The sequence below is a fragment of the Hyperoodon ampullatus genome, assembly GCF_949752795.1.
Source record: "Hyperoodon ampullatus genome assembly, chromosome: 6".
NCBI lineage: Eukaryota > Metazoa > Chordata > Mammalia > Artiodactyla > Ziphiidae > Hyperoodon > Hyperoodon ampullatus.
Genome location: NC_136919.1, coordinates 69,635,345 through 69,660,717, shown reverse-complemented (window position 1 = coordinate 69,660,717; position 25,373 = coordinate 69,635,345). Strand labels below are relative to the sequence as shown.

Here is a 25,373-nt window from a genome sequence, read left to right as displayed (position 1 = left end):
CAGTGGTCTCCTACACTAAGAATGACTGTCAGTCCACAGCACAAGGAGTTTTTCTAGTTTTTCATATATGGTGTTGGTTCGAGTAACACGATTAAGCTTTCCAGGAGCAACACTGCTATGTTGTTAGGTATGGACATATCGTGATCATATCTTATGTGCTTCTCTCCCTCACTGCACACCATCACCTTCAAGTCTTTCTAATGTGTGGGCTTTTCTAGGACTCTTATGCTCACTTACCTTCTTTTCAGGCTTTTCCACATTTGCAGAAGACATTTTCACCAATAATGATTGGAAGATGATAGCAGTGATGCCCAATACATTTAATCTGGGCACAAGGCATAATCATTTTGGGACAAGAGCTGAGATACAACTGAATTGCTGTCTATATTATCTTACCTAGATTTGTATACAACTGAAACCGTTCTGTTGGTGGACGTTCACAAGTCATTGTGGAGAGTTTTTGATTTGGACAGTGAATTTTGGGTAAAAAAATATGTTATTACAGCAGGTATTTGGAAAATTAGTACAGAAAATGAAGGATACCTGTATTATTTCTGTTTCTCTCAGTAAACTCTGAGTCCAGTGATGGCAGGTATCATTTCTTATAGACTCTCCAGCCCCAGCCCCTGTCATAGCATCTGCTTCAAATAATGCACCTAAATAATGATAGAATTGTTGAGTGCATGACATTAGAAAAATAGGCGGAGGCTAGATCATGGAGTTTCCTGAGTATTTTTGGTTATCATTCTCTACGTCTTGAAGAACGTTTGAGATTTTTCAATAGGGAAGTGATAGGATCAGAATCATGCTTTAGAAAGTGTGATCAGATAATGGTCTACCAGGTGGACTGGTCATAGCAAGAGGCTTGGAAAGTGCTTTGAGTAAGGAGGAAGAGGGATGGGTCAGAGTGATCTTCTTCAGTGTTTGTTTTTCTGAACACTAGTATCCTGAGACAGTAGTTCGGGTCTCAGCGCCCATTTATATTTCTAATAATTTATTGTGGACCTCAAAGAGCTTTTGTTTATGTAGGTTGTATCTATCCTTGTTTATTGTATTGGAAATTAAAACTGAGAATGTTTAAAAATATTTAATTCATTAAAAATAATGTTACATAACATTCCTATTTTAATAAAAAAAATGACTGTATTTTCCTACACACAAAGTTTAGTGAGAGAAGTGGCATTATTTTACATTTTTTTCAAGTTACTAATGTCTAGCTTAATTGAAAACCCCTCTGGATTCTTATATCTACTTTTGCATTTAATCTGTTGTAATATCATATAGCCTCCTGAAAACTCTACCTAACACTGATGCGAGAATGAGAGTGAAAAAGGAGAATAATGTCTTGGTATAATTATGAAAACAGTTTTGATGCCACAGACCCTGATGGGATCTGGAGGTCTCCCAATGGCCCCCAGACAACATTTTGAAAACCTCTGCCTTAAGATATTTAGCAAAAGATTCCTTCTCTGATCTCACTCTATATAGATGATGCAGGGATCTCCAAGGAAGGTAACAGTTTCCATTCTTGGTTACTGACCTTCAGGTAACTGTGTCCCTGCTATGAACCTCAGAGACCTAATCACATTACGAGACAGAGGTTCTCAAACAAGAAGTCATGGAGTTATTTGGGGAGCATCATGCCATAAATTCTGACATATAACTCAGGCAAAATTTTACAAGCAGAAAATGGGCTTAGGATGTGAACTCAAGTCCCTGCGTCTTAAGATATATAAAATATTTTAAACTGTATTTCCAAGATTTTCCTTTAATATTAAGTTGCTAGTCTATCGCTTTTGTCATCCAGTTATTTATTAACAGATAATTGATAGAAAATTCAAAACAGTTTGAAAAATACAGTGACAAACCTTAAGACAAAAAAATATAATGTCTTATACTGCATATTTCTCCTTGAGAGCTGGGGAAAAATTTTTTATTTTTTTTTTTAACTATGCATGTACTGGATGGATGGGTGTGTATGGGGATCCTCTTTCTAGTTTCCCTTTTCTTTTCTTTTATTAATTAATTAATTTATTTTTGCTGTGTTGGTTCTTCGTTTCTGCGCGAGGGCTTTCTCCAGTTGTGGCAAGTGGGGGCCACTCTTCATCGCGGTGCGCGGGCCTCTCACTGTCGCAGCCTCTCTTGTTGAGGAGCACAGGCTCCAGACGCGCAGGCTCAGCAGCCGTGGCTCACGGGCCCAGTTGCTCTGCGGCACGTGGGATCCTCCCAGACCAGGGCCCGAACCCGCATCCCCTGCATTAGCAGGCAGACTCTCAACCACTGCGTCACCAGAGAAGCCCTCTAGTTTCCCTTTTAAGTTTTCTTTATAGTCTATGATTATAAATGCATAAATTTTATAGGTAAAAATTACCTTTTTGTTAATATAAATGTTAATATAAAAAATGATGGAAAGCATTATATGACAGAGAAAATTGAAATCACTCGTAATCCTGGCATTCAGAGACAAGAGCTGTCAAAAAAGTTTAGTGTATTCCCTTCCAATGTTTCTCCCCTACTTTGTGCTCAATAATTGTATTTCTTTTAACAGGTGTGGTATCATGGTGATATCATGGTATCATGGTTTTGTCTTTTTTCCCTCCCGTTTTAACAAATATGAATGCTTTGCCATGATTACAGATATTCTTCAACAGGATGATTTAACATTTTTTTATCTCTAATTTTTATTGGTAGGATGGTTTTCTTGGACAGGGGAAAGCTGATTAATCTAAGGTGGAGAGGGACCCTAGGGGCTGCGGAGGCAGGAAGGGTATGACAGTTGTTAGTCTTGCGTGGGCCAGTGTGAGGCTGGGCCGCAATGCACAGTGGAGTGGGCAGATTATTGCTAACCCATGAGAGTGGTACTTTGCCACTGACACTGCCTCATTTCTTGCTTTTTCTCCACAGCCTCTTGAAATAGAAGGCTGTATTAAACAGCACAGACTATTTGACCTATTAATTATATAGTCAAGGTCTGCCATCCCTAGCTGTGACTTTCAGGAAAGCTCTGTCTTTGCCTTAGAGTCTGTGAAGGAAAGGGATTGAATTAACAGCTCTCTGAGGTTCCTTTCAGCTTAAAAATGTTTGCTCTATTATAAGTAACATTTCTTCAAGAAGGTGAAGTCATTGACAATGAGTTTTTATGAGTTGTAGATTCCTTTTATATTAGAATTTTGTCAAGAACCCCTTTATAAGAAATATGTTGGCTGAAGCATAGGAGTCTTTTCATACCAAAATTGTAGTCTTACTGGCATTTAGCCTTATAGATGACTTTTTTTTAATCTTCCTGCACTGGGGTAGCTTAAATACCTTCATCCACCAGATGGTGCTCTTGGACAACAAATTTTTTCTGAGGCTGAGCATTTCCAAATGAGGTAAAACATTTAAACTTTTGAGTCACCAGAGTTCCTTTACATTTTGTATTTTTATCATGTTAGGATATCATTTATCCTGAAATAAGAAATAATTTTAAGGCAGAACACTAACTGTATGTGTAATTTTCACATCCAAGGGAAAATATCATCATTCTAGACATGTCTTAATGCTAAGAGACAGCTGTTGGCTTGGTATTGTGACTTTCAGATTTTACTTCTGTGAAATAAGGCTTCTAGTTAATCAAAACTCATTACCAGCCAGCATGTTACAGCTGATCTTTAGTAAATGAAGTCTTAGCCTCATGATCTCAAGTTATGCCATCCAGACAAGGGGAGGTGATGGTAGTTCTGTTCACTTGACACATTGCATCTAGAATGTTTCAGCAGTTCTGGAAGCTGTATTTTCAGAGGGGTATTGCTAGGGAATTGTCGATAGAAGAGAGTTAAGCCCAGTTGCAGGCTGACCTCAGAGTACACAGCTACTGCCCTCAAGTATCTATCTTGCACATCATAGGGTTAGGTGGGATTGCTGTGGGGAAAATCAGTTTTGTCTCTGGAAATGCTAAATTGATAAACACATAAGCGTCCCATGCTGAGTAGTTTGTGAGGGTGTGAGAAGTGTTAGGGATACCAGGTGTTTGCCAGTGGAGGGTGCTAACTTGGTAGCTGCAGAGTTGTGAAAGGTTTCCCTAAGGGATAAATAACACATACAGGGCAGACTAGGTGCCCCGTGGGTGGTGTGAATACTATGTACCGTAGGCATGGAAAGGGGTAGGCATGGAAAGAGATTATGCTTCTTGGGAACTGGCACAATCCCTGAGATTGTGGTGAGAATTCAGGGCATCTGTGGGCATCAGGCATGTGAACTCTCTTAGCGAGGATGCTAAGAGAGTTCTGGAGGTACTGAATGATCACTATGCCTAGAAGGGCAGACATCCCTGGGAAAGCGTTAGGGAAACAGAAGTGGGAATTACTGAAGGGAAAAGAACATGAAAGACAGAGGTGAAAAGCCAGAGTTCTAGTGCTGAATTTGGTTGGTGATCATCAAAGCATTGATTATTTCACCTGGAAAGAGTCTTGGACATCATGATGTAGCCAACACATTTATAGATGAGGAACTTCAGACCAAAATGTTAGGGTTTATCCAAGATGACACCCAGTGACAGAGCTGGGAGATCCCTTTTCCCATTCTCTTTCTACTATTTTATTAATTTTATTTTTATAAATTTACTTATTTATTTATTTATTTTTGGCTGCGTTGGGTCTTTGTTGCTGCATGCAGGCTTTCTCTAGTTGTGGCGAGCGGGGGCTAATCTTCGTCGTGGTGTGTGGGCTTCTCATTGTGGTGTGTGGGCTTCTCATTGTGGTGCGCAGGCTTCTCATTGTGGTGGCTTCTCGTTGCGGAGCATGGGCTCTAGGCGTGTGGGCTTCAGTAGTTGCGGCATGCGGGCTCAGTAGTTATGGCTCGTGGGCTCTAGAATGCAGGCTCAGTAGTTGTGGCGCACGGGCTTAGTTGCTCTGCGGCATGTTGGATCTTTCCGGACCAGGGATCGAACCCGTGTCCCCTGCATTGGCAGGCAGATTCCTAACCACTGCACCAACAGGGAAGTCCCTCTTTCTACTATTTTAGATTGTCACCAGAAAGGATAATTAGAACGTTGAACTACACTGTGTGCTCTCTATCTCTTCCTCTCTTGGATTAGTATCTGCCAGGGTCTTCATGGGATGCTTAGTGTCTTCAGAAGCAAAAGTTTCTTCTGTTCCCGTTGCAGGTGACCTTGCCTGCAGGTTTACAAAAGAACTTTGATAAAGCATGTTTACTTGAAGCCCTTCCTACTTTGGGCTGTCCCCATTTTAAAAAAAAAGAATGATGAAGATCATCTAGATTTCATCTTTACTATGATTTTTTACAGACATGGAAACTGATTTTTTTTTTTAAGGAGGAAATTTATAAATAGAGTAGAAAGATTCAAATAATTCTGTTGTCAGAAAGGACGTATTGATCCACACCTTTCAGCTTCTAGAATCTATTTTAGAAATGATTAGAAACACGGATGGATGTCTGTGTGCCAAAATCATTTTCCAGTGTTTTTTTTAATATTATAACAAAGAATGTAAAACAACCTGTATGTCACAAAGGAAAATAATGATGCAAATTGTTACAGACAAGAAGGTGATATATATAATAAAATAAATGTTCACAATCCAATAGTAAGTGAATAAACCGAGGTAACTACGTATAGCTATATCTCCAAGATCTTGAATGCCCACACAGGATTTCCAGTATTGTATACAGTTTCCCTCATAAATCATCCACTTGACTATGGGAAGAGAGCAGCAGGTCTGGCTGAGATGGAGAGGTTGGGGAGCTGCTCCCACACGCCAGCGTCCTAGCATCCGTTGCTCAAAATAAGTCACCACCTGTCAGTGGGCTTTTGGGGTCACTGGAACAGAGAGCCATGAATTCCAGGAGTGTGATTCTAATTATGTTCTAACTAAAACAGAATTTTTTAAAGAGAAAGATATCACTAAAATGATAAAATGATCTTCTTATTTGCAGGTTTATACATTGTATTTTTTTTTTTTTTTTTTTTTTTTTTTTGCGGTACGCGGGCCTCTCACCGCTGTGGCCTCTCCCGTTGCGGAGCACAGGCTCCAGACGCGCAGGCTCAGCGGCCATGGCTCATGGGCCCAGCTGCTCCGCGGCATGTGGGGTCTTCCCGGACTGGGGCACGAACCCGTGTCCCCTGCATCGGCAGGTAGACTCTCAACCACTGCACCACCAGGGAAGCCTGATTTTTAAAAAACTTATGTTCCAAATGTTCTAAATGAGAAAATATAGAATATTAATTCAGGAAAATTGTTAGTTTTTTCTTTTTTATTGAAGAAAAAATGTTGAGCCTGTGTATATGATCCAGAATTTTTCACTGTGAGGAATGAAAATGAGACCATTGGAAATACCTTAAGTTGTTTTCTTCATGAAGAATAAAAGGGTATTATTTGAGCCCTCTGCCAGGTGTTATTCAAGTGTGTTAAATCTAAAATTGCTTTAAGTGAGAGGTAGCGTTGAGGAAGAAATGAAGCAAGGTGGAAAAAACAAATAACTAGATAGAGTCCTATAGAGGAACAGGGAGAAAGAGGTACATTCGTTATCTAAATTGAATTTTCCTGGCATTAGTAGTTGTAAAGAGGCTCAAGCCCAGCCCATACTTTGGTACCATTCAAAAGCTAAGTGGCTTCTACTTTTTCTTTAGTAGAATCACATTAGCGTCATGGACTCTGATATATTACTTTCTTACTTAAAACCATTAGGGAATGGGGGAAGTGGGGACCTATGAGTTTGGCTACTAAGGAGGAAATGTATTAGACATTATTTTGCTGTCAGTAGTAGAGACCTTAAAATAATGGCTGAAACAAATTGTTTAGTTTTCATGTAAAAATTTGAGGCAGGTAGTCCAGGGCCATGTTGGTTCCATGATGTTGTCGTAGACCTGTACTCCTAGAAATTTCTCCTGCCATCTTCATGATGAGATTCTTCTTACCCTTGTGCTCTTGTGGTAGCTGCTGATCGTGTCTGAATGTCTGGTAGAGGGAAGGAGGGCAAAGGAGTTGTGTCTGCTGGAGTCAGCCTCTTCAGAGCTTTCTCCTGGAAGCCCTGCCCAGTGATGTCCAGTTACGTTTCATTAGCCAGAACCATACATACCCAGCTGCAGCTACTTTGTTCTTTCGATTAAATGGGGTTCTATTAGTAAAGAAGGTGAAAATAGATACTAAGTACTTAGGCAATCTCTGTTATAAAAGTTTATTAACAAACACAGTGATTTTGAAGTACTGTTTTACATGGCAGTATCATACACCTTAAAGAGTTGAATGAGACAAGGGCTTAATAGACTAGAAAATATGAATACATTAGTAAAGATTGTTGTGTTTTTAATTTCCTGTATTTAAAAATAACTTGTCAGGGCCTGGATATGGGATTTTACTATTTTATTAAATGTTGAGATAATTGATCCTCTTTAAAGAAGAATAAGGCTTTTATGGTTCAGATTCCTTTAGGATTTTCTGCAAGGGCCATGTGTAGATGTGTAAAATAAAGTTAACAATTCTGTTTATTTTTTAAGTAAGTTTTTTTTTTTTTAATAGAATGCGTATCTGTGAGTGAATCCATGAATCCTGCTCTTGGCCCAAGGCAGTTTTTTAAAATCATCTTTTTGATTGGTAGTATTTAAAAGAAAGAAAACTAGCAAAGATAATAACCGAATTACTAACTTTCCCTTCCAGTCATTAGGGGGATACAGGGAAGTTTTTCCCTCCTTGATTATATAAAAGTTTAGAATTGACTTTCTGGCTCATTGTTTGGCCAGTGAGGCTTCAGACACAGTAGTGTCAGCTCCAGTTAGAGTTTTCTATTCTCACCCTTCCCGGCTCCACAGTTATGAGCTGGGAGATCTTGGGCAAGTTATCTTACTTCTACTGGGGCAGTTCTCTCATCTGTAAAATGGCATTGATAATAGATGATAGTTTTATTTATTCACATCATAAGATAAAATGAGATGAATAAATAAAACACCTAGGATAGGGCCTGCTCCATAGTATGTACTGAATCATAGCTGCTACTTGTGGCAATATTAAAGCAAAATGGGACAGAAATCCTGAGGCTGTGATGAGATGTTCAGTAGTTGACTCCGACCAAGAGAATCGTGAAGAATTCCATTCTGCAATAGTCATTTACTTATAAGTCCAACCTGCATTCCAGCAGTTTATACTTTCTGCCGTTTGTCAAAGTCTGTCACGTCAGAGCCATGAAGGATGTTTGTTTAGGGGTTACTAAAGAAAATGCGCCTGCTATTCTCATGAAATACACCGCTCTCTTCGTGTCAGTGAGACAAGGTGCCAGGGCAGAAATGGTGCCGTGAGATGTGACTCGGGAGATGTTCTCTTTTTCATGACTTTTGCTTTATCATATTTTTGGAATGTAATAATCTGATTTTATATGTGCAACTTATGCTTTAAAGCACAGTGATACACTGACTACCCCAGACCTACCATGCAGTCCCATAGCTAGAGCGTCGACAATACTGCTCATGGGGAATTCCCTGGCGGTCCAGTGCTCAGGTCTCCATGCTTCCACTGCAGGGGGCACGGGTTAAATCCCTGATCGGGGAACTAAGATCCCGCATGCCATGTGGCAGGGCCCCCCAAAGAAAAAAACAAAAAAAAAAATACTGCTCATGGGATGCTCTTTCTACAGCCCTTCCCTGCTACCCCACCCCATCACCCAGGCGTGGCCTGAACTTTGTGTTTGATTTCTTGCCTTAAAAAAAAAAAGGTTTTCTCACACAAATTTTATTGTTATTGAAGTATGGTTGATTTACAATGTTGTGTTAGTTTCAGGTGTACAGCAATGTGATATATAATGTGTATATATAAAAGGATATATATACATATATATATATATATCCTTTTTCAGATTCTTTTCCATTGTAGGTTATTACAAGATATTGAATATAGTTCCCTGTGCTATACAGTAGAGCCTTGTTCGTTATCCGCTTTATATGTAGTAGTGTGTACCTCTTAATCCTAAATTCTCAATTTATCTCCCTCCTCCTTCCCCTTTGGTAACCATACGTTTGTTTTCTATGTCTGTGAGTCAGTTTCTGCACAAACACATTTAAAAAATTTTTTTATTTAATTAATTTATTTGTTTTTGGCTGCATTGGGTCTTTGTTGCTGTGTGCGTGCTTTCTCTAGTTGTGGCGAGTGGGGGCTACTCTTCGTTGCGGTGCATGGGCTTCTCACTGCAGTGGCTTCTCTTCTTGCAGAGCACGGGCTCTAAGTGCGCGGGCTCCAGTAGTTGTGTCACGGTGGGCTCAGTAGTTGTGCCACGTGGGCTCTAGAGCGCAGGCTCAGTAGTTGTGGCACACTGGCTTAGTTGCTCCGCGGCATTGGGGATCTTCCCGGACCAGGGCTTGAACCCTTGTTCCCTGCATCGGCAGGCGGATTCTTAACCATTGTGCCACCAGGGAAGCCCACAAACACATATTTTTAAACAATATATTTAGTTTGGCTTATTTTTGACCTTATTAAAAGTAGTATCACTTTATGTAGTCTTCTGAGACTATATAAAACACTAGGTTTTCTGAGTTTATCCATATTATTGTGTGAGCTATTGTTCAGTCATTTCCATTGCTGTATAACATTCCATTTTGTGCATATACATTTTATTTTTTATTATCCTGTCAGGGGATATTTTCTTTTTAAAATGAATATTGCTGCTATGAACACATTCCTGTATATGATTTCTGGTGCACTGTATACAAGTTCTCTAAAGCACTTATGTAAGAATGGAAGTGCTGCCTCCGTGAGTGTTCAACTTTGTCAGATACTGTTACCTTGTTTCTCAAAGACTTTGTACCAATTTACCCTCCCCCAGCACTATATAATCATTTTTAAGACAGGTTTACTGAGGTATAATTTACATACCACAAAATTCACTGATGTTATCGTATAATTCAATGATTTTTGTGTAACCATCATCACCAACCAGTCTTAGAACACTTCTCTCACCTCCAAAAGTTTCCTCATGCTGACATATATCCTCTTCAGCACTTAATATCGTTCATCTTATTACGTATTGTCAGTCTTGTGGCTTTAAAATATCTTGTGCGTGAATTTCTCTGACTACAAATGATGTAGAATAGCTTTTCATATCTTAAAAAATTTTTTTTTAATTTATTTTATTTTTTTATTTTTGGCTGTGTTGGGTCTCCATTGCTGTGCGCAGGCTTTCTCTAGTTGTGGTGAGCCGGGGCTACTCTTCGTTGCAGTGTGTGAGCTTCTCATTGTCATGGCTTCTCTTGTTGCAGAGCATGGGCTCTAGGCACGCAGGCTTCAGTAGTTGTGGCACATGGGCTCAGTAGTTGTGGCTTGCGGGCTCTAGAGCTCAGGCTCAGTAGTTGTGGCGCATGGGCTTAGTTGCTCTGCGGCATGTGGGATCTTCCCGGGCCAGGGCTCCAACGCGTGTCCCTTGCATTGGCAGGGGGATTCTTAACCACTGTGCCACCAGGGAAGCCCCAGCTTTTCATATCTTTGTTGGCCATTTGTGATTTCTCTTTTTTCCTCTGCCTATTTTTCTATTAGATTGTTTGACTTTTCCTTATTATTTGGAATTTTTTATGTATTCTAGATACCCAAACTACGCCATGTTGTTGAATTATTTCCTTCAATAGTGGCTTGTTCTTTCCAATACTTCTTTGTTTCTTCTATTTTCAGTGTCTTTGTGTGTGTGTGATAACAGGTCAGTTTTAATTCTAGCACCTGAAACTATACAAGGGTACACCTTATCAGCTTCATGGGACTGTTGTACACATTCTGTAAAGTGACAACTGTGCAATACCACTTAGTATCTCAGAATCAGGAATATAATTTTGAATTATTTAAACACAGTCCATGGAGTTAAAAACAAAATCAGAAGCCATCTACAGTTATATAATTGTCAATTAAATGCTATACACCTGATACTCGATATAGTAGTCAATATCTAGCAGGGAATGTTGAAAGCGATTTTAGATTTTCATCCTATCGTACTCTGTTGGGAATGTTTCTTGAGTAGATATGTGACTTGCCAAAGATGTGACAACCAAGACCAGAACAAGTAAAGTCCTACCATGGTTTCTGTAGTGTTCACTTTTTTTCTTTGTCAGTTTTAAAACTGAACAGCAAGAATTAAATACTTGACTTTACATATATACAGGTATGTTGTAAAAATATATTTGTTTACAAGCATGTAAAAATACTTGGTAACTAGTTTGATAAGAAAATAATGTACAAAGGTATATAGCAAAAACATGAATTGTCTGTGACCCTGCAAAATCAATTCCATATTTTATATTACATCAAACAAAAACAGTTTTAGTTTTAAAAGGAAGATGGACAGAAATTATTATTTTTACACTGAACATGGCTGTGAAAAGAGTTAAATTAGAAAGACTAAGAATATTGGAATGCCAGAATGAGCCCAAATTTTTGTCCACATAGAATATTATTGTCTTCAAGAGTAGGAGCAATAATGAAGGCTTTATAAGCAGTTTTTTTTTAATTTATTTATTTTTGGATGTGTTGGGTCTTCATTGCTGCACACAGGCTTTCTCTAGTTGCGGCAAGCGGGGGCTACTCTTCGTCACAGTGCACGGGTTTCTCATTGCAGTGGCTTCTCTTGTTGTGGAGCATGGGCTCCAGACGCGCGGGCTTCAGTAGTTGTGGCACACAGGCTCAGTAGTTGTGGCGCACGGGCTGTTGCTCCATGGCATGTGGGATCTTCCCAGACCAGGGCTCGAACCCGTGTCCCCTGCATTGGCAGGCGGATTCTTAACCACTGTGCCACCAGGGAAGCCCTATAAGCAGTTTTTAATCAATAAATGTAATTGGCATTTTGATGTTTTGGTAACTGTAAAACAAAAGCTGTAGCATCACTAAAGGTCTGAGAAGTCTGTTTTGTAGCTTCAACTCAGTGTATTTAAGGTTAACTAAAGTTGATATCAAAATTTTTAGAGATGGACTTATTTACAGTGTCTTTTAATGAACAGATTTTAATTTTAATGTAATTGGTTTCATCAGTCTTCTCTTTTAGTGACTTTATCAATAATTTTGTATTTTTCTCTCTCTTGGGACTCTGAATACATAACCTTAGACATTCTGTCCTAAGTATGCTTAACTTTACCTTTCAGATATTCCTTCTCATCTTTCTGTACTGCACTGTGTGTTCATGTCTTAAATTTTATACTTCTCTTGTTTAATCCTTTCAATGAGTTTTAGTTTAATAATGATATCTTTCTTTTTTATTTGCGGTACGCGGGCCTCTCACTGTTCTGGCCTCTTCCGTTGTGGAGCACAGCCTCCGGACGCGCAGGCTCAGCGGCCATGGCTCACGGGCCCAGCCGCTCTGCGGCATGTGGGATCTTCCCGGACCGGGGCACGAACCCATGTCCCCTGCATCGGCAGGCGGACTCTCAACCACTGCGCCACCAGGGAAGCCCGATATCTTTCATTTCTAGAAGTCCACCTCTCCCCCCAAATCTCACTGGTCATTCCAAATAGTTTATTTTACTTTCTTGTCTTTGTGATTCCATTTTTTATTTCTTTAAACATTTCACATTCTTTAGTGTCTGAAAATTCTGATATCAACAGTCCTTGGGGTGGTGCAGGGTCAGTTGTTTTTTCTAGCTTTCTGCAGTGAGGTCTTGACTCCCTGTATGCATAGTGATCTTTGGTTGTATTCTTTGGCTTGATCTTAATTTGTGGAGAATTTACAGGTTTAAGTGAAGGATGCTTTTCTCCCAAGAGGATTGGAGTTGCTTTTGCCTGGAACCAGGGATACCATTAACCTCAAAGCCTCAGTGGTCCAGAATCAAGGCAGGAGTCCCAAGCTCTCTGCAGTCTTTTATTTGAGTGGGCATTTCCCCCCTTTTCTTCTCTGCCCTCCTTCTTGTCGTACTCATATTTACCTTTTTAAGGTGAACAGTCTTTTTATATGGTACTTTTGGTTGCAGAATTTTTTTGTTACTTCAGAACTTGCTCTACATTGGTTATTGTCTAGACTTTCAGAAAGAAAAGAAAGCACTGCTGTAAAATTGTAGGTATTTTGGTGTGTAAAAATGCAAAATGGAAAATAGGTTTGTTTTAAAAGTAGAAAGTTTAGAGAATGTGATATTTTCATGGAAAGGAAGAAACAAAAAGAGCTATCACATCACACATTGTAATTAACTTTAAAGCAAATTGAATTTCACATGGGTCTAATTTTATTCTTACTGTGTAAAGATCCTAAGGAAATCCTCTATCTTAAAATGTGACCAGAGCTTTTGTTTTAGTTATTGAAAGGTGCAATTTTCACACATTACTATGCAAAATGGATTGAATTTTGAAGTCTTTAAAACAAACTAAGTTTTATTTTTCTTTCTTCATTTGCATTACCTTTGAAACTTCAAGGGCTTGTTACAGGCGTATGAATTGGTGGCAGTAATTTACATTAGCCTAGCTTTAAAGTAAGTGGAAATTGGGTGGTTGGTCTTTTGTTTGGATCACAGTGCACAGTAGGTGTTGGCTGGACTGCATTAAGGGTCATAGAACGTGATGGTTAGAGCCAAATGAGGAAAGCATAATCTTTTAAAAAATACTAAATAAAAGTACCTGAAAACTTTAGTTAGAATCTTTAATAATTTCTTTTAGTATTTTCTCAGAGTTTTACAGCACCTAGGAGGTGGATCTTCTTTTTTTAATAATTGGATTTTCTAATGAAATGATGTTTTTCCCCATAAATTTATAGATTTCAGAAATTATTGCTGGTCACTTTGAGTCCAGCTTAGAGCTGGGCGTGTGGCAGTGAAGCTTTAGAGAGATGGAGGCTCAGAGCATTGTTTTGGAAAGAGCCCCCCGTGGGGATAACGTTGAAGGTGCTGAAGATGATGGCAGGAGTCGGGGCAGGGCGGGTGGGCAGGGGAGGAGAAACATGTGGGTTGGATATTGACATTGTTGAGGAAAGATAGTAATGGCTTACGTAAACAAGGTCCCGTGGTCAAATCACATCTGGGAAAAGTGGAGTTAAGCAAAGTGAAACAGGCTTCCTTATAGCATGGCCTCTCAGAACCTTCGGAGTACCTGTTGGCACTGTGACTTTGTAAGAGGAGGAGAAAAGGATGCCAAAGTTTTTTGACCACAGCCTCTTGTAGAAGTAATGTTCATCAGAAGAACATTGGTTTGCTATGATTTTTGCATTATTTCTCTGTATTAGGTGGGAATGACTCCTTCTTGGCAAGTTTTCTAATGTGGCATGTTGCTGCCCTGTCCCCCTTCAGTCTCCCAGTGACTGAGTGCGGTCACTAAAGAGGGAATCCCAGATGCTCATAGTCCCGAGAAGAAGGTGCTCCTGGCCTGGATGTGGCCTGTGTTCAGGGACCCAGGCCCAGAGCTCAAGGGCGTGAACTCAAACTTGGCACGGTCTTTCTGCATAGGTTTATAGATGCATCGTTCATGCTGATGCCAGTTTGGGGGTACTTACTTCCTCTGTGAAGTCCAAAGTCCAAAGCCTGGTCCACAAGCAGCTTCTGAGTGCCTATGGTAATGAAAATTCAGGAGTTCTTTCAAATTGCCATCTGATTCTTGATAGGCTGATGATACAGAGATTGAAAGGAAAGATCTTTGATAAACTTCTCTTTTACACATATGTGTACAAATTATGGTCCAATGGTGAATTATTTCAGAAAACCAGGCAGATACAGGGTAAATAGACAAACAGGGAAGGGCAGGCTTAGAATGCACTGGGTTATTGGGGTGAAGGGAGGGGTGGGACCAGGGAGGAAACGTCTGCCCAGTGGAGGTCAGATGGGTTACAGATATTGCTCAAGCACCTGCTGGACATTGTGTAGAAGAGCTTTATATGAAGGGATGCGATCTGGGAAGAGGCATTTGTCTATGAACTTGGGCTGGTGTGCAGACTTTCTGCAGAGACTTGACAGCTTTAAGCTTTGAACGGTTTGGCAAATTTTGACCTGTCATTGTGGGGCTTGTTTGTAGCTGGGGTCTTTCTGGAGGCTACGTTTACACTAAATTTTATCACCAACTCCCAAGTGAAGCAGCTTTTCTTATAGGCTTTGCCAGTGTTTGTGTAGGGCGGCTGTATGCCTGGGTGGGAAGAATGTAGCAGCTTTATATGTTTGCCTGTCCTAAATTTTAGTTCCTTGGATCTTTGTTGATAATTGATGCTGAGAGAAAAGGATGATATGCTGTATTTAACATGGTCAGAACTGGAAGCGTAGAGTTTATAAGTGAAAGCCTAGAGTCAGGTAGATTTAGGTTTATCTTTGCCTTCCACTATTCTGGGAGCACTGGCTTTTTTCCATTTGTTCATTTGGGTATAATGTTAGGTGTGTTACAGAATTGTTTTGAATAGATGTAGTGTATATGTATGTGTAGAGTAGTGAGGTAGACTATGGTGTCACACTTCTCCTAGATGACAAATGAGGTGTACTCCTTGTCTGAATCTCTGAAGGAGACCTGGTGCTCTTCAGAGTTTGAGTAGAACCTGTCCTTGGAGGCAGCTAGCCAGTTCAATCAATAGTAGAGAGCAGAAATTGGAGAAGGAATTTGGAAATAGTAAGATTTATTCTCAGCCTCTGTTATACCAGTTATTCTTAATATTTTAATAACCTCTTTGATTAAAATTATATGACTTTTTATTTTAGCAAAAGAAATTAAGTTTTAACATCATGGCAACCTTGGCCTTGCCCAAAAGAAACTGCTGCAGACATATTATTTGCCCATTAATGGGGAGAATTTCAATAGTAAGTTTCATAGGACTTTATTATCACTTATCATGTCTTTGGCTTTTGTTTTGGTAGAGGCTTTCCAGTAAGATTTACTAGAGAATAGTGGAGACATTTATTTAATCAGTTCTAAGACATAGTAAATTTTATTTTTCCAAAGGTTTTATGTCCTTCAGCCTATTCAGTACTCTGAACAGCTCTGGGAGGGTTACTGTAGCCCTCAGGCTTTCACGAAGAAGGACTAGAAGCTCAGAAAATCTCTGTGATTTTTGCCCTGGGCAGTGGCAGAGCCGGAGCCATAATCTGGGTCTTTTTGCCATCACTCATTCTTCTCTTCTCTCATCCCTTTAGACCCACAGGTCTAGGCATGTCAAGGGATTCAGCCTCAGTTATTTCTGAAAGATAATATCAGTCAGAAACAAAGATAAGACTTCGCCAAATGCAGGAATTTCAGAGGGATGGTTTGTTCTTAAATTTTCAAGCTCATTCAGTTTAAAAATGATTCCTATAATATGGTGCTCATTTATTACTTCATATTCATTGCCTCAGTAATGACTTTTAAATAGGACTGTATTATTAGAGTGATTGGACTGAAGTCTGACTGGACTAGAGTTAAGAGATCGTATCACTATAAATAGAGTGACATAAAATATTTTACATGATTTGATTGAACTTTTATGAGGTCTTGTAAGTTGGAACCTAGGATCTTCTCTTAAAAGGATACTTACTTTGAACAATTTCCAAATAGCAAACTTCCTACTGTGGGGTTTAAGTTGTAGATAGAGTGTGTACCTTTGGGAATTTGGGAATTAAACTATTTCCCCTGGGACTTTCAATTATATTGCCTGAGGCAGAACTTCATTAACTGCCCCATCAACAATTTTCCTGACCCAAAAGCTCAAGGAAGTAAGATCAGGACACTGATTATATTGTCATCTAAAGACCAGAATGAAAACAGAACAGCCCTGAAAGTTTTTAGTGCATAAGGGAACTATTAGACATGGTTATCTGTGAGGCCGTTGGCAGAGTTATTGGGGAAGGCCTTTTGGGTATACATAAATAAATTTAATGTCCCTCTTTAATAGCACCATGAAGAGGTTGAACTAGTTTTAAAGACATTGCCATTTCCTCATGATTGCATAAAAATGGACCTAATCTCTGATATTTAGAATTTGATTATTAGAAAAGTATATGGGAAAAATACATAGTTGGTAAAAATGGTAAGCAGTTGTGAATTACAGTGAATTAATAAGAGATTGGTAAGTTTTAATAAAACTGGAATCTTTTCCTGCCACTTTAACTTTTATATCAGTGACTCAAACTTTTCTGTCTCTATCACCAGCCATGTTGGGTTACTGTTATAAAACTATATTATTCCAGCAATTTTTCAAGAGTTTGGATAAGTATTTTTAGCAGTTATTCTTTGTTTAAAATTTCCCATCAACATAAGAGGCTAATATTTAGTTGAAGAAGTAGTAAAAGCATAATGATCTGTGGCTTAGAATAGTGCTAAGAATTTTCCCAATAATTAGAGTTGAATTTTCAGGAAATGATGTATCACATGCCAAAATTGAAATGGGTGGGGATGAGAGAGGGATGACAGAAGATATATTTTGTTAGTGGTATCTTGAGATGATGTCTGTTGTTTCATATGACTTCTTAAGTAATGTACAAATAAACAAGCAAGCTAAAAACCAGGAAACCCCCAAAACTAAATGGTGTGCCAGTGATGGAAAGCATGCTCCAGATCATATGCTTTGAATCAATGATTTTTCTTACTAACAGCAAACGGGGAGTGGGGCCTTAATTCTCTGTCGTTTGGTACAATTTTATACTAATGTTTATATAGAGCCACATTACATTGGTAGTAATCTTGGATAATTAATCATGGATCTGTATAAATATGTGTGTGTGTGTGTGCGCGCGCACGTGCGCACGTGCATGCCTTGGATAATTGTTGCTTTATTTTTTATTTCTAAGTGAATTAAAATACACAGTGTAATAATTTTGGCAGATGATGGTCAGATGATGGTTTGAGCAGTAAATGTTATCTTTATGAGTTTATTAATGTTTGCTTTTTTTTCTCCTCTTTCCCCTGATTCCAGGGTGTGGATGAATGGAACATAGCTCACCTAAACACGGTCTTGGATGTGGTTGAGGAAGAGTGCGGTATTTCTATTGAGGGTGTAAATACTCCTTATCTCTATTTTGGAATGTGGAAAACCACATTTGCGTGGCACACTGAGGATATGGACCTCTATAGTATTAATTATCTCCACTTTGGACAACCCAAGTCCTGGTAAGTTACATGTTTAATATTCATTTGCTTTGGAGTTTTGAAATTTGGGCAGTGTGAACCCATTGAAGATGAATTTTTTCCCTTTATCTGGTGGATTCAGATTTATATGAGCTATAAGAAAGTTTTTTTGACTGTAACAATTAATTATTACAGAGTCTTCCACTCTGCCTGGGGTTTTGCTCAAAACCATAAAGCTAATGGTGACTTGTATATCTAAAATTGCCTGTAGACCACTTTTGTGGGCCATGGATTGATAGGTAATTAGTCTCGAAGAATTTGTTTGGGACTTCCCTGATGGCGCAATGGTTAAGAATCAGCCTGCCAGTGCAGGGGACACGGGTTTGAGCCCTGGTCCAGGAAGATCCCACATGCCACCGAGCAACTAAGCCCGTGCGCCACAACCACTGAGCCTGGGTTCTAGAGCCTGCGAGCCACAACTACTGAAGTCCACGCACCACAAGGAAGAGTAGCCCCTGCTCACCACAACTAGAGAAAGCCTGTGTGCAGCAATGAAGACCCAACGCAGCCAAAAATAAATAATAAATAAATTTTTTAAAAAAAGAATTTTTTTGGCATCTTTACTTCTCTGAGATTTGCTGGAAAGTATGCAGGCAGCAGTTAGGAGTGAAAATTGACTTCCTGGATGTAGAGTATCAAGTAATCCTAATGATTTTCTTGTCTAGTCCCCTCTGAATAAATGACAAGTTCCATTTAGTATGTGGTGGCTAGAGGGAGAGGAGGGATGATTCAGGAGGCCTATTATCGCTCTCTGTATGATGGATGTGGGGAAAAGAATAAGTTAATGTGAATATGTGTTCTTAACTTGGAATTTCCTGTGTTTGTGAGCCTCTCCTCATCTTTCTGAGCAACGATTTTAAGATTTATTGCTCTGTAGAATGCATCATATGTAATGCATCAAATAATTACACATTTGTAATTATTAGTCTGTCAGTCACCCTGGAGTCCTTTGTGGTCAGCCAGTTTCACGTTTGAACTTGTTTTTGTGGGTTTTAGTCTTAAGAGAGTTTCAATATCAGTTGTATTTTGTAAAGTACACATACATGCAGAATAATTCAGAGATAGAAGCGTATGAAGTATCTACTTGACAAGCCAGGAAATACAGTGTTTCTGCTGGTATTCTGCTGGAACAGGATAGGATGCTCTTCAGGTGCTTGTGTTAGCCCAGTAGCTTTCTTGCCTCCAGTTTAAAGATAATGGCCTCTTTTCAAGTTCTCCTGCTGATCAGGTGTTGAGCACAGTGTATAATTTCTATCCCCATCTTGCCATTAGTTGCCCTTGAGGTTTTATCATTTGGCAAAGTGTGAAGTTGTAAGCTTTCTCCAGCAAATTCAAATATAGCAAAAGTTCATAATGATCAACAATGACATTTAATCAGCAGGAAAGCTTTAGGAGCAAGGGCAAAGCTCTTAGGACATAGAAGAGAAATCCAGGTATTTTCTGGTTTGCTATGGAGTTTTAGGATCTGAAAAAAGTTAGTGAGAAGCTGTGTAACTTATTTTTAACGGTGTTTTACTTACACATTTTGTTTGATAAATTCTAAGCATTCTGCTCTCTTAATGGAATAAATAAAATGTAAACATTTTTAATAGGTGGTCTAGGACTTAGAGAGGCTTTGGTGACAGAATGGGGCAAAGAAGTAATTCCTTACAAGGTGTTTGTCGAGGACCAGCTGTGAGCACAAACTTTAGAACCTGTGAGTCTGTCATATTTCTTCAGCACCCACTGTAGAGTCTGTTGGAGTGTCATCCTTTAGTACTTTTGGGACTTGGCTTTGAGAGACGCAGAGAAATATTTTAAACAATGTGTAGGCTTCCTGGGCAGTTTTTTAGCTGCATAGTTATCCCCATGATCTTTCTGATCCTCTCTTTTGTTGTGGGTAAAATTATGTGAAATTGGTAGATTCAACATCTTGGTGAAATCTAGTATATAGGCAAGTATATACTATACTTCCCTTAAGAAATATGAAAAGTTAGGGAATTCCTCAGCAGTCCAGTGGTTAGGACTCTGTGCTTCCACTGTAGGGGGCACGGGTTGGATCCCCGGTCAGGGAACTAAGATCCTGCAACACGTGTGGTGCAGCCAGAAAAAAAAAAAAAATCTGAAAAGTTAGTGGCAAAACTTTCCTGTAGGTTTGGAGAAATTCATGACAATGCCTAGGACATTAATATGAGGTTTTAGTATTGGAGGAGTTGACATGAAGTCTCTGCTTTCTTATTAAGAAAGGTGATTCCCCCCCCACACACACACCTGGGACAAGGATTGTCGTGACCTAAAGATTGTTTAGAGGAGAATATTCTATCTGGGATAAGACTGATTATAGAGTCTTGTGTCTTTGGGAGAGAGCACCACTGTTTATGAGTGAGAATGAGTACGCTGGATTCCAAAGTATTTCTTTCTCTCTGGAATGTATTTATATTTTCTGTATTTAGTTACTCTATTAGTTTTTAAGCATATAGACTCCATTATATGCATTAAGAGTAGATTTATAATATCACTATTATCTTTAACCTTGGCCATTATTTATAATGATAAAAAAATAAAACATAGCAGTGAATTATGACAGTTAATCTACATTCCATTTACTAGGATGACTAGTGTAGGAAAAGAGTGATATAAATGACTCTAAGAATGTTTCCCAGTAGATTCATGAACGATTATATTAGTGCAGCATAAATAATTTTGAGGTAAACTTTATTATCATTAAAATTCACTTCAGTAGTCATCATAATATATTTGAAGTAAGCTTTGAAAGGTGGTAGAAGCAATACAAATTCATGTGAGCACTGAAACGTGTGTGGCAGACTCAGACTCAAGGGAGCAGCGATCAGGGCTCTAGTCCTTACTCGGCTACCGATGTGTGTGGCTTTGGGCAAAGAACTGTACTTCTGTGACCAGTTTCCTCACTCACAAAATGAGAAGACTCATCAGGATGCTCTCCAGTGCTCGAATTCTGTAATGTGTGATCAGAACTATTGGAATATTTTTACCTAATCTACAAAACGAGAGGATGACAAGGTGACGTAAGGTCCTGCGTGTGTGTGCGCGCATGCCTGCACTGGTTTCCTTTTCTGGTGCCCTCTCCTTGTTCGTTTGTTTGTTTTTTTGCCGCTCCGCAAGGCTTGCAGAATCTTAGTTCCTCGAACCCGTGCTCCCTGCCATGGAAGCGTGGAGTCCTAACCCCTGGACTGCCAGGGAAGTCCCTGGTATCCTCTCCTTGTTGAGTTACCTTTACTCTTCTCCAGGGGTGCCCTGTCTCATGCTTAACATCTCTGGCCCTGGCAGTGTGTCTTCCTCCTCTCTAGTCTTATAGGCTGGCATTTAATTTCAACTTCCATCTCTTCTTCAGTTCTCTCAGGCACCAAGTTCTGGGTACGATTATTGCAGAGACTGCCTACGATTCTCTCCTTACTTCCATGACTGCACTACTGTCCTCTGCCCGAGTGTTCCATAGATTTTTGCCTGAAGGCTTCCTGGACCATACGTTGCCCCACCTTAGACATCTGCCTTTGCACCTTTCAAGGGGTTGTGACCACCCCTGCTGGCCCTTTCCTGTGCCTGCTTTGAAGTTCGGGGCTGTGTTTGCCTTTGAATCGTCAGCACTTAACACAGGGCCTGGCTATAGGATTGATGCTCTGTAAGTAACTCTCATTTTGAATCAAGAGAGTTTTAAATTGTTTTGGATCAGTCTGTTCAAGGGCAGACAAGATAATATATAAAATGTTCTATAAAGACTCTTGTCTCAAATGTAACTGTTAAGAGCACCAAGTTTCCAGAGATTTCTGAGTAGCTGCTGATAGGCCTGGCTCCAGGTAGAAGCCGTGAAACATGCTTTTCTGTGCACAACATGTAGCAGATTTTGCTGAGTTAAGTGTTCATGAACACGGGTTCGTACTGAAGAGACTTTAGAGGAGCTAATGATTTATTTAAACATTTCTGGCATGAAAGTTTAAGGAAAAAAGAAAGCTTGAAGTAGGCAGATAGAAAACTGCTTTGGCAGTCAGTGGTAACATATTTATTTTCTGGGAATTAATGTTGACTTTGGAGCCAGAAGACCTGTTTTAAAATCCCAGTCTGTCACTTACCAGCTGAATGACTTAGGGCAAATCACTGTACTCCTTTCATCATGAATTTCTTTAACTGCCAAATGGAGGCATGATTTATTCTCTATCTACTTAATAGGATTTCTAGGAGGGTCCAGGGATATACTGTGTGTACAAGTGTTTTGTAAAGTGTAAAGAACTATACAAATATTCATAATTACTATTGTCTTAATAACATTATAAAAATAAATAATTTTTTGGTCATAGTAATTACTTAAAGCCTGAACTTGGCATGATGTATTTCTGTACATGATAGAGTGGGAGTTTCAAGGATAAGCAAAATATAATTTTCTTTCCCAAGCATCATGTGGTAGTGGTTAATTGCTGGGGAAATAGAATTTAGATGGTGCCTTGAATCTTTCTTTCTGAGATCATGTCCAAACATAATGAATAAGTTACTTTCAGATTTAGTACTCTGTAGAGAATGAGAAAGGTAAGGTTTAAGAGGACATGTCTTAAGCTATGAAAGGTCTAAAATCAGGAAAGAAGTTTCTCCTGGATGTTTTTTAGAAAAATTAAGGATGGGCTGCAGCATTTTGGACTTGGGTAAATTTTATTCAGTAAGCTGTGCGATTTTGTTAAATGTAGCAATAAGAAAGCGTCAGATTATTCAGTATAATATAAACTTAGTTCCATGCTTTTTCTTTAGATCGATTTGTTTAGTGCTGTGTAACATTTAAGAGCACAGGTTTTTGCACCAGAGTCTTGTGTTTTGAGTTCTGGCATTGCTTTTTTACTTAGTATGTCACCCAGGACAATTATTACATAACCCCCATGCCTCCATTTTCTCTCCGAAAATACTCACATGGTTTGATGCCCACCTTGTAAGGTAGTTGTGTGGATTAAATAAAATACAAAGCGTATACCACAGCTCCTGGCATATTGTAAGTGCTCAATGGATGTTAACATTTCATATGTTTACTTAACAAATATATATTGCATGTCTTATGTATAAGACCTTATAGATTCTGTATTAATAAGGATTCTTTGTTCTAAATGACAGAAACCCAATTTAAGCAAAAGAATATTTGGCAGTGTGTATAATTGCGATAAGCTAGAAGCAGGGTTCAAGCCTGAGAGTGGATTCTCGCACTGGGTGTCTGTCTCAGCCGGTCCCTTCTTTTCTCCCCACCGCCCTCCATTCATTCACTCTCTCCCATCTCACCCCTACCCCTTCTTGCTGTTTTTCCTTTTCCTTTCTTCCTGGGGTAGAGAAGGAGCTCTTGACTTATAAATAAATATTTGATTATTGCTGAATTTTAGAATTCAGGGCTGTCTTTTTAAAAGAACAAATGAATTATATGTCATCGAGTTGACCTGAGCTTGTTTGTTGTACATCTTCTCCATTACAGTGTGAGCTCCCAGAAAGGGGGACCCTCACTGTCTGGCTCACTAGCGTGTCTCCAGTGCCTGCGATGGTATCTGGCATGAGCTTGGCACACAGTGGGTACTCAATAAGTATTTGTTCAATGAATGGTCTTACTGAAGGAATTCCTTATTGAGGTTTTTTCCTTTAAACACCCAGAGCAGAATGTTACTTTAGGGATTGGACAGCTTGATACTATTTAATAATACATTGAATTAACAACATACAGTACTAACTCCTGTTGTTGACTTATCTGTTTAGTAAGTTTAGACTCATTAATGTATTCTAATTGGAAATGTTAAGACTAATTGAATAATGGTAAAAGCTGTATCCTTCTGATGGTTTCTATAGAAAAAATACTCTTGGAATTAACAATGGTTTGCTTCTGGTTTTAATTATTCTTCCTAGAGAAATTTGACCTCTAAATAAGCAAAATACCTACTGTGTAGCATAGGGAACTCTACTCAATGTTCTGTAATAACCTATATGGGAGAAGAATCTGAAAAAGAAGAGAAGATATATGTCTATGTATGGCTGAATCACTTTGCTGTGCACCTGAAACTGGCACAGCATTGTAAATCAACTATACTCCAATATAAAATAAAAATAAAACAAAGAAAAATAGACTTTTATAAATATTTTTTAATTGAAGTATTAAGAAAATTAATTGCATAAGTTATTTTGATCACTTCTAGGCATATCTATGTATATATTTTGAGATAATATTATTTAAAAAGGTTTAAAAAATTGGAACTATACCCCAGAAATATGGTATTAATTTTGTACTCAGTTGCTAGCTGTATTTGTTGGAAGAAAGAGAGTGCAGAGATAACAGGAAGCAATATTATCATATCCATGATATGATATCATATCCATGATTATCTGATCATATCCATGATCAGATGGATAATATTTTAGTTAGACCTGAGCCTGACTTGGAGATAAACACAACCACACTGGTGCACACACACATACCTGCAGTCCAAACAGTGAGTCCCAAAGACCCCTGCTCAGCACTGAGTTTTTTAAGGAAAGTCAGTGGGGTCTAGTGTTTGTGATTTTGAAAATAAATCTCACTCATTTCCCTGAAGTGATGAGATGTAATGCCTTTTCACTAACTGATTGGCGACTGTGGGTTCTCATACAGGAAATCTAAACATATTAATTAAGTACTTTTGATACCTCTGATAAGCATAGCAGGGGCTTGTAAATTCCTTCAGGATGCCTATTTCCTTGTTGCTACTCTTTGACTTAACGCCACCACCGTCACCACCTACAAGAACTCCAGAAAACCCTTTAAATGAAAAGAGATTGCTGAATCAAATCCGTAACTCTTAGGGAAAAATCAGAAGGTTAATGCAAATTTATATACTATGTAGTTCATGGAAAACAAGCATTAGTGCTGTTAGCCTTGCTAAATTACTGTGGCAGATATAGCAGTTCACAAATTATGTTGCTTAACTTATCTTTTTCCTCCGTATTTCTCTTCCTCCTTTTCAGACTGTTTAATATTGCCTTTTAGATAGCACTTTGTAGAAAATATTTATTACTTAATATTTGTTTTATAAAAATTATTCTTTGACTTGAGCATATGGGAAAGCAGCTTTTTTTTTTTTTTTGATTGCACTTCTGCAGGTAGGCTTACAAATGGATTTATAAACGCTACTTCTGTGACCCCAAATGTGTTCATTCTTTGTCAGCTTACTTTTCAAGGTGTAGGTCTTGACTAGGATGGTGAAGTATGTTCTTTACCTTTGGTGACTCCATTTCATTTAGTGTGTACCTTTTATGTGTGCCAGGAACTGTGCTAATCATTTTAAGAAATCATTTCAGGTAATCCAGACAACAGATGTTTCAGGTAGGTGTTTTTTGGCCACATTTGTAAACTAAGGACTCTGA

General features: G+C 38.9%; 1 protein-coding gene across 1 annotated transcript in view; it reads left to right on the top strand.

Annotated features, from left to right (window-relative positions):
- Positions 1 to 25,373, top strand: part of KDM4C (lysine demethylase 4C) — a 424,529-nt gene that overhangs the window by 74,514 nt on the left and 324,642 nt on the right. Inside the window, exon 6 of the mRNA XM_079705780.1 lies at positions 17,794 to 17,987. Within this exon, the coding sequence (XP_079561906.1) occupies positions 17,794 to 17,987 (194 nt within the window). The remainder of the gene's footprint in view (positions 1 to 17,793; positions 17,988 to 25,373) is intronic.